Raw genomic sequence first — 8,786 nt, 5'->3', positions numbered from 1 at the left:
AGCACTTTCCCAGCGCTCTTCCTTCTTCCCCGGTACGACTGATCTCCATCCTGGGCTTTCATAGAGTATGGTGCCCGACCCAGCCTCTTCCCCTCTGCTCCCTCCTCCCCGCCTCCCCTACACCCCCCGCGGGAAGCAGAGTTCCTCACGAAGCCCAGAGGTGGGAGGTGGGCCCTGGCGCCGGTCCGCCCCTCAGTGCGTGTGCAAATGCCTGTGTGGCGGTGACGCGCAGGCGACGGCGGGAAGGGGAGGGAGGGAGGGGGGGAGGGAGGACACCGACCGCCGGAGCTGCTGGGCTGCTGGGCTCCTGCGCGCTCACGCTCCCCGCCGCCAGCCTAGGCGCAGGCAGGGCGCAGGCGGCGGCGGGCGGCATGGAGAGCCTGCTGGAGAACCCGGTGCGCGCCGTGCTCTACCTCAAGGAGCTCACGGCCATCGTGCAGAACCAGCAAAGCCTCATCCATACCCAGCGCCAGCGCATCGATGAGCTGGAGCGGCGTCTAGACGAGCTGAGCGCGGAGAACCGCAGCCTGTGGGAACACCAGCAGCTGCTGCAAGCCCAGCCTCCGCCTGGGCTGCTTCCCCCGCCGTCTGCCCCGCTGCCTGCTCCTGCAGCCGCTGCGGCCCAGGACCCGCTTCAGGACCACGGACAGCTCATACCCGCCGCGCCGGAGCCGCCGCTTCAGCACCACGGACAGCTCCTGGCGCAGCCCCAGCCGGCACCCAGCGGCCGGGTTCAGACTCCCCAGTCGCCCCACCAGCACCCGGTGGCATCCGGGGCCGTAGCTGACAAGGAGAAGGAGCGTCCCTCGAGTTGTTGTGCTGCCGCGGGAGCCCTGCTTCAGCACGCATCCCCCGCCGCCCTCGGCAAGGGCGTCCTGAGCAGGAGACCCGAGTGAGTGGGGACGAGGAGGTGGGAGAAGCAAGTGGGTGTGAGGAAATAGGGGAGATCTGCGGGTAAGAGTGAAGCACTTGCGTACTGTGAAGTGAAGCGGGAAAAAAAATGCCTTGGGTAAAAATGTGTCAAGGAGAGTCCCGCAAAGGAGGGCTTGAGATCCGCGTTGGAAGGTCTGTGGTGGTTGGAGCAAAAGGAAGTATCTGGACCATCTTTGGGGCAAAGAATGACAGGAATGGGCTTTCACTGGTTGGGGATATTGGTAACTTCCAGGAATTAAAGGACATAAAATTGGGAGGAAGTTGAAGGCAAAAATTAAGCCAAAGCAGGGGACCATTGTAGGATTTAAGCTAGGAAAATTTCAATAAGGGAGTTTGCATAGTACAAGTGTTTAAATAAAGAGTGAGACGCCAAGACGGGCTTCATCAGGAGGTTTGGGGGCTTTATAGGGGCCGGGAGCCAGCAGCAAGGATTAGAGTGGGTAGAATAAAGCAAAGAACGGGGTGGGGGTTGAGGGGGGAGATGTGACCAGTCAGGGGAGCTGGATGCAGGAAGATGAATGCTGGGGACAGCGCTGCCCAGGGGAAGGAGCTGGCTCTTTATCTGATGCAGTGGGAGTCAAAGCCAGGAGTGGCTCACTTGGCCAAGCTTTCCCCCCCTTGGACCCAAGTGAACATCTTTATGCTGAGTCCCCACAGTGCCAAAGGGTACACAGAAAGAACCCTCGAGACTCCTGGATGTCTCTGTTGCAGCTTGAGGACTCACCTGGCTGGAGCTCTCCGCTGACTCAGAAGCTTATCTGGGTTCAGATGATGGGAGGAGAACGGTGAGATCAGAGGCAGCTGGAAAGCAGTTTCTTGACTGTAATGCCTCTGTCATCTCTGTGGTGGCCTCTTATGGCAAGCCCTGTTTCCCTTTGGTTATTAGGAAACCTCATCTTGGATTCCAGGAGAAATGTTAATTGTCCCCACACAGAGTCTAGGGCCTCAAAATTTCTCTTCACTTGTGAGATCCGTGGTATAGGAACGTGGGAGGACGAGATAAAGGGGCTGGAACCTTTTCTCCTCCGTATCGGAGAGCTTGGTGATCCTGTCAGTATTGCTTCTTTTTAGACAGGCAAGGGAAGAACAGCCCTATGGCAATCAGTACCTGGTCAGCCCTGGCCTTGATGATGTGATGCTACAGGGGAGGGAGGGGCAAGTGAGGAGAGCCAGTGCCTCATCTCTGCTCGCATGTGCTTTATGTCAGGAAGACACTTGTGAGGACTGGCTGCATTACTTGAAAGCTCACCTCTTCTCTGCTCCCTACCTCACTTTCCTCTCCCATCTAGGTGGAGTTAAAAAGGTGAACCAGGCATGCTTGATCACAGGGTAGGTTTGGCCAGGAGCCCAGGAGCCCAGGGGTGGAGATCTAGAATGATCTAGCTTGATAGACCTGACGCATCTGATTCAAGACCCAAGAAAATCCTTTGTGGCCTGTTTGTCTTTCGGTTTTACAGCTGTCTTCCGCCCCCGCCCCCCCCCCCCCGCCCGGCCTGAAAACCAGAGAGTCGGGTTTTCCTCAATGCCCACATCTCAGCTAAAGACAACATTCTTCCAAGATATTATGGGGCCTTTTCCCCCCCCGAACAGAGGGAACAATTCCACCCCCACTTTCCTGAGGTCAGTCGTAGAGACCCGGCACTTAGAATTTTTCACTTGAATTCTCTCCTCATGATATCTGGTGTCCTCTTTCTCTCCTAATACAGCCTCAGTATCTTTGCAACTTGTTGGGAAGCTGTGATGGATAAGAATTGATGACTGATCTTGTTCTTGGAGAAAAACTTCTCTGTGCCCCCCACAAAGGTCCCAGAGTGCCCCATGCCTTCTATACAGATGCTCCTGCTAAGAGTCCAGAGGTTGAGGAATCACCTGGATTCCTCTCTGGCCTCACATGTCAATACCATGTGACATCCTCATCACTCTGTCTTCCCTATCGTGCTCCTGCTTCCCATGGAGAATAAGAACCAACCAGTATGGCGGAAGGCAGTGGAAACTGCTAGGAACATTTTACTAGGAAACTTGTGTCAGGCACTAAGGGGTTCATCGTACCATTAGCTTTGAGCCTTTTCCCTTCTCTCCAAGTCTAGATTCCCAGAAACATCGAGAGTGAGCAATAGTTAGCTCACTTTCCATCCGCTTTCTTCCCTTCTTTGTGAAGTAAAGCACACCTCGGATGGCTGGAGGCCCCTGGAATACGATTTCTCTCCCATGTTTTTGCCTGACTTCAAGCGACATTTCCCCCATAGAACTCAGGAATGAATCACTGTGGCTCATTAAGTATTTAGCTCACTCTGTCCTCTGCCCATGGCCTCATGGATGCTTATCCTCTGCGCATCTCTTTCCACAGGGCAGGGCTATGAGGAGCCAGCAGGTAGGAGAGACCTCTAAGTACAGAGTAAGGGAAGGGACCAGAACCAGCAGCTCCGCCCCTGAGCCCCACCTGGCCTCTATCTCATGCTTCTGCTAAGTCAGTTCCCTACTGTGCAGAGGGGAAGAGCTGGAAGAGGAAGGTATTCAGATCACAAGTTTTCTGCAAAGCTTTGCTTATTCCTCTCTGTCTTCATTGCAGAAGGAGAATATGGGTCTAGGTGGTGACTACAGATGGGTAAAAGGTTCAAAGTATCAGAACTGTTAGATATCATCTACACACACACACACACACACACACACAAACACACAGAGCCACATAGTCTGTTCTCTCCTAAGTCCTCTTCTTGCCCCACACTGGGCAGGAGCTCAGGAGCTGGGAAATGATGGGATCATTTAGTGGCCGTCTGATGGGGATTAGTGCGCAGCCTGGCGTTTCTCCCTCCTTCAGCTGGGGGACACACCAAGGGGCTGGTTTTGGGAGCCAAGCTAAGAAAGCTGCAGTGTGGAGGCGGGTGAGTACAGCCATATTACAGAAGCCCTGGGGGTTAGCATCCTTTCTCTGCCGGCTTCCAGCTCCTGCTAGCGCAAGCCCCCACTGTTTATGCTATTTAATGGAAGCAGCAAACATAGCTTCTTCCTCTTTCTTTCGTTTTTTTCATTCAAGGCTCACAGCATCTACGGAATTGATTATTATCTTTTTCCTGGCTGGAGCCAGGTCTCAGCCTGCCCTGGAAAAGACCCCTTGCCGTAGAAGCGCATGGCCCTGTGCTGCCTTTGTGACCATGGCTTCTGTTACAGCATACTTGCCCACCTACTCAATCACATGTTCAGTTAGGCTCCCAGGGCTTGCCTGTGTCTCCAGTCCCAGGGACAGGTGATTATTTACATCGAAGTAAGGTTTGGGCATCGTGCTTCAAATTCAACCTTTTCTCCACGCTCCCTGACGCAGTGTGAAAGTCTGAGTGCCCTCAGTACTTACTGAGGCTTTGTCCCCTCCTCCCTCGCCCTCTTGGAGCGTCCTTCCCTTCTTCATCGCTTCCCTCCTTGAATTTTTGAATGTTCTCTCTCTCATTTCTTCCTCTGTTCCCCCTTTTTTCTCCTAATAGAGATCATGTCCATGGCTTTGGACATGCTAAGCACATGTTCTAGCACAGACCTCCACCCCCTAGCACCACATGAAACACATCTTCAGTCATCTCTAGAGCTCCTTAGCATCATGCCGCTTAGGGCCTGGGTACAGATGTATGCATATGCCTTTTAGCCAGAGTTGTCTAGGATGCTGATTGGAGCAGATATCTCTACTGTTGGGTGAGGGTGGTCTTCCTGAAGGCGGTAGGTGTCTGGCTGGCTCACCCTGAAAGCTCTCTGGAGTGTGAGGTTCTATGGTGGAGCTAAATGCTTCAGGTGTTCTATCTGTTTAAAAGCCTGAATTCTGTGCTGTGGAAAGCCAGGAAGGAAGGAAGTGGTCCTTACATGACATACAATAGGACATATCTAGAAATGTTTGAGCAAGTGTAAGCATACTGCAGCTGACTAGAACCATTTTCTCTCCAAATATTATAGAGTAAAAAAGAATGGGCATACACAAAAATTTGGAACCAGATGGAAGGGTTTCTTGGCTAGAGGTAAGGGTTTGTGTCAGAAAATAGTAAGAGCCAGGGATAGCCAGAAAGGAAACTGTCTATCAAATTCAGTCCTGGGATACATCTGTGTGACATGCAGACATCACTCCTTCCTCTGACAGAGCGTCCCTGCCTGAGCCACGTCAGCGGGCAGGGGCAGTCTCAGTGTGTCTTGAGCCTAGGCTCGCCTTGTTGCCAAAGCTCATTCCTTTGTCTATCCACACCCTGTCCATTTGCTGCTATCAACAGTGGGGTCTGAGGAAGGTCCAGTGAAGGAGGGACTGAGCCTTTTATTCCCTCTGGAAGCTGGACCAGAGCAGATCTTTATACAATTTGCATGCCAGACCTTTGCAAAGGTCCAAACCAATCCTCTTTCTGCCCTTTAATTGAGAAACAAGCAAACAAACAACAACAAACCCCACAGTTTTTGAGGCTCAAGCCATTCCCTATTCCACGCATCGCATCTTCCTTTCCTCCCCCCCCTCCATCCCTTCCCATATTGGGTGGGCAACACCACAGGGCCCCACAGAGCCATCCTGGCACAGGTCCCTCTTGGCCCCATCCCAAGCTGGAGGCACAGCAATTGGTACTGCTGATTCAGCAAGTATCTGTGCAGCCTGAATGCCAAAGGTTGCTTCCTGGGGAGGAAAGGGCGAGAGATTGGGTTAGGGATGGGTGGGAAGGGAAGGAGACGGCTTGTGATATGAAAAAGAAAAGCAAGCTGGGACCCACAGCTGGGGCAAAGGTCTAAAGAAAACCCAACTCTTGAGTTGTGACACCCACCTAAAGATTTTTATACTGACTTATTGGGAAGCCAGATCATTACACACACACACACACACACACACACACACACACACACACACACAGGGGTCCAGACATAAACTCCATGGTCCAGGACACAGTAACAGCAGCAGCTTCATGAAAGGTTCTGGGGACACTCATCACACTGGCAGGTTCTCAACGGAGAGATTTCTGGCAGGCTTCCAAACTCAGGACACTGCAGCAACTTTCTGCTTCACTCTGGAAAAGCACCAAGCACTGGTCTCTACAGAAGCTGCAAAGGGCTTCTCATTTCTGTGCAGGAAAGGGACAGCTGGGTGTCGTTTTTGGATTCTTAAAGCCTTCATAGAAAGAGAAAGATAGGGCAGTGTGGAGACAAGCTGGAGCTCTCCGCTGGAAAGCTGGGGGACCACTGAGGCCCAGACACTTAGGGTTTAAGCATCTGAGAACCTGGGGTCTCCGAGGCACACACAGGCTGGAGTTCTGGGGTAACCTCACCTCATCCCACTTTCTTCTGTCAGTCCTTATGAACTCTGACCTGTTCCTTACTTAGCACTGTTCTGGGTCTTATTAAGCACTTAATGCAGCACAGTATTCCAATGTATAAAGACCAAGAAAAGATGAATGCATCGCCTACTCTCAAAGAACATCAATAGACCAGAATCCACACTCGGGTTCCGTCTGCTCTATTAGGTCACCTTTGGACACGCGTCCCTTCTTCTTTTATTCCTCTGCCACCAGACCACACGCACCCAGAGTATTCCTGAGCTGTGACTATCGGCTCGACCTTGTCAAGCAGCCGGGCAGGACAGAGCCACCGTGGCCTGTGATCTCTATGCGATGTGACAACTTCGCAGCTTGGAAACGCATCTCATGCCAGCTGCAAGCTCTCCTGCAGCACTTTAAGATTGTCTGCCCTTCTCTTAGGATATCAAAGACATGTGGGTTGTCACCATGCCCTCTGGTGAGAAGGAACTCTGCCACTTTTCCTAAAATGGGAAGCCACTGTCTCCTCAAGGAAACGGCAAAGTGACCTGCCAGGGAGAAGAATGATCCGTGGGGACAGAACCCGGGAAATGCCTTCCATGTTCAGAAAAACGCAGGTCCAGTGAGTCCCTTCTGCTGACTGCTCCTACTGGGGATGGAGGGCAGACCTTCACTATGGAATCCCCACAGTAGTGGAGACAAAGCAGGGAGAGACCAAAAAGACAAGAGGCCCTTAGGATGCTAAATGACACAGTGAGGGAACTGTGGGGACCCTACTATCTCTGGTCAGACCTAAAGGATATGAGACTTCTCTCAGATAGTTTCCTTAGATGAGATACTTCTAGAACAAAGAAAACACTTGAAAGATTCTCGGATTCTCTCACAGGTGCCTGTGGCTACAAAGCCCCTGATGGTGTGTGTGTGTGTGTGTGTGTGTGTGTCTAAGTGCTCTGGGAATAGGTTGTTTTGTTGTTATTCTTTGCTGGCTTCAGGAGAGTTATGTAACTAAGGCCAACGCTGTGCTGCTGCGTGGTACCTGGCCCTCCCCCGTGGCAGGCTGCTGTGGACAGAGGGTATGCAGAGTCCCTTCCCTGAGAAGGTCCCGTGCTCTGTGCTGCCATTGGGTTATTTCATCTTGTCCAGAGCTACAAGGACTAAAGGACTTCATGGGGCCCTCTGGGGAATCAAGCAAATGTCAGCACTAGAAGGTGCTTTAAGGCCACCTGGTCCAGGCCTCCTCCAGGAGGAGAAAGCGAAAGGCAGAGAGAGGGAAGAGTCTGATGCTTCCAAACTACTGAGTTGTAGGACTAGGTTTAGAGCTCCCTCTCCCTCTCTCTCTCTCTCTCTCTCTTTACTAATTTATTTATTAATTAGCCTTTCATCCCAATTGCACCCCCTCTTCTCCTACAAGTCTCACCCTTGCAAGTCCCATCCCCCCACTACCCACTCTCTTCTTCCTCTGGCTCTTCATGGTGACCGATGAGAAGAACGCATCTGGGTGTTCCCATGACACTCAGAAACAAACCTGTAGCTACCTCCAGGGGCTTGGAGGGCTGTGGGGGCCGACAGCAGCTGGGCTACTCTCCACAATCTCTTCCCCGTGACACAATTCCAGAGATTGTTTTGAGCACTTCCAGGTTATCCTGTTTTTAAGATGCCCCTTGTAGGACAGGATAAAGACCATCCGTGTAGCTTTGTCAGCCTTCTCTGCTTCCGTGTAGACGTAGTGTGTTTGTGGACAATTCTGAGGGCAGTGTTAGCCAGAAAAGGAGGCTACAAGAAGGCTCTGGCTACCTGAAGGCCAGGGTAGGAGACTCAGAGACATAGAGAGGATGCTGAGGACCTAGGTGCATCCTCATTTCCACTAATGCACTGAAAGAGTTGAAACCACTTGAGGGACAGGGAGAGGGCACATAGCTCACTCACAGGGTAGTTCTGTTATATTTGGGCTATAGAGGACAACCTCCCCTGTGAGGCTATCCCTGCTGCAAAAGCCACAGAAGAAGGACCAAGGAAGCATTGACCACTAGGAAAGCCCTTGGTCTTATCAAGGATCTTGAGATCATGTTTGGGATGGCAAAATTCTCCATGACAATGTTAGGCGTTGCTACAGAGCGGGAAGTGTGGGCTAGCCAGCAAGCAAGGCTTGATGGCCCGTGAAACCAAAGACGTGGGAGACAAGAGCAGAGCACTGATGAGTCTGTGATTCAATCCCCGATGAAAAGATGCTGGCTAAAAAAAAAAAGCCAGGGTCCATAGAGCCAAGAAGGTTTAAAAAAAAAAAAAAAGCCAGTATCTGCAGAGCGCCAAGGGGGTTCTTCACTTCTGGAGTGGGCAGAGAGAAGGGGATGGTGTCAGGGCTGAGGAGGAGCTGACCAGAAGACAAACCCCCTCTTCCTGTCGTTCACAATTAGCCCAGCAGCACTGAGATTACTATCCCTCATCTGAGCATGTGCAAAGAGCGGGTCTGGGGGCTCAGCACTCCAGGCTGCTACGGAAGTGAAATGTACGGTAGGCAGCATCTGTCCGTCTGCAATGGAGCCCATTGTTCCTGTCTATGAGCAAGCAGAGTGCACCTCTCCTTCCCAGCCT

At 52.1% G+C, this 8,786-nt stretch overlaps 1 protein-coding gene across 2 annotated transcripts in view; it reads left to right on the top strand.

The window, feature by feature from the left end:
• Positions 1-371: 371 nt before the first annotated feature.
• Iqsec3 (IQ motif and Sec7 domain ArfGEF 3) overlaps positions 372-8,786 on the top strand; it is a 94,967-nt gene continuing 86,552 nt past the window's right edge. For both annotated transcript variants that reach the window (XM_052172653.1, XM_052172654.1), the window contains exon 1: positions 372-892. In XM_052172653.1, the coding sequence (XP_052028613.1) occupies positions 372-892 (521 nt within the window). The remainder of the gene's footprint in view (positions 893-8,786) is intronic.

The sequence above is a fragment of the Apodemus sylvaticus genome, chromosome 2 (genome assembly GCF_947179515.1).
Source record: "Apodemus sylvaticus chromosome 2, mApoSyl1.1, whole genome shotgun sequence".
In the NCBI taxonomy this organism is placed as follows: Eukaryota; Metazoa; Chordata; class Mammalia; order Rodentia; family Muridae; genus Apodemus; species Apodemus sylvaticus.
Note: the sequence above shows the minus strand (reverse complement) of the source record. Positions and strands in the feature narration are given on the sequence as shown.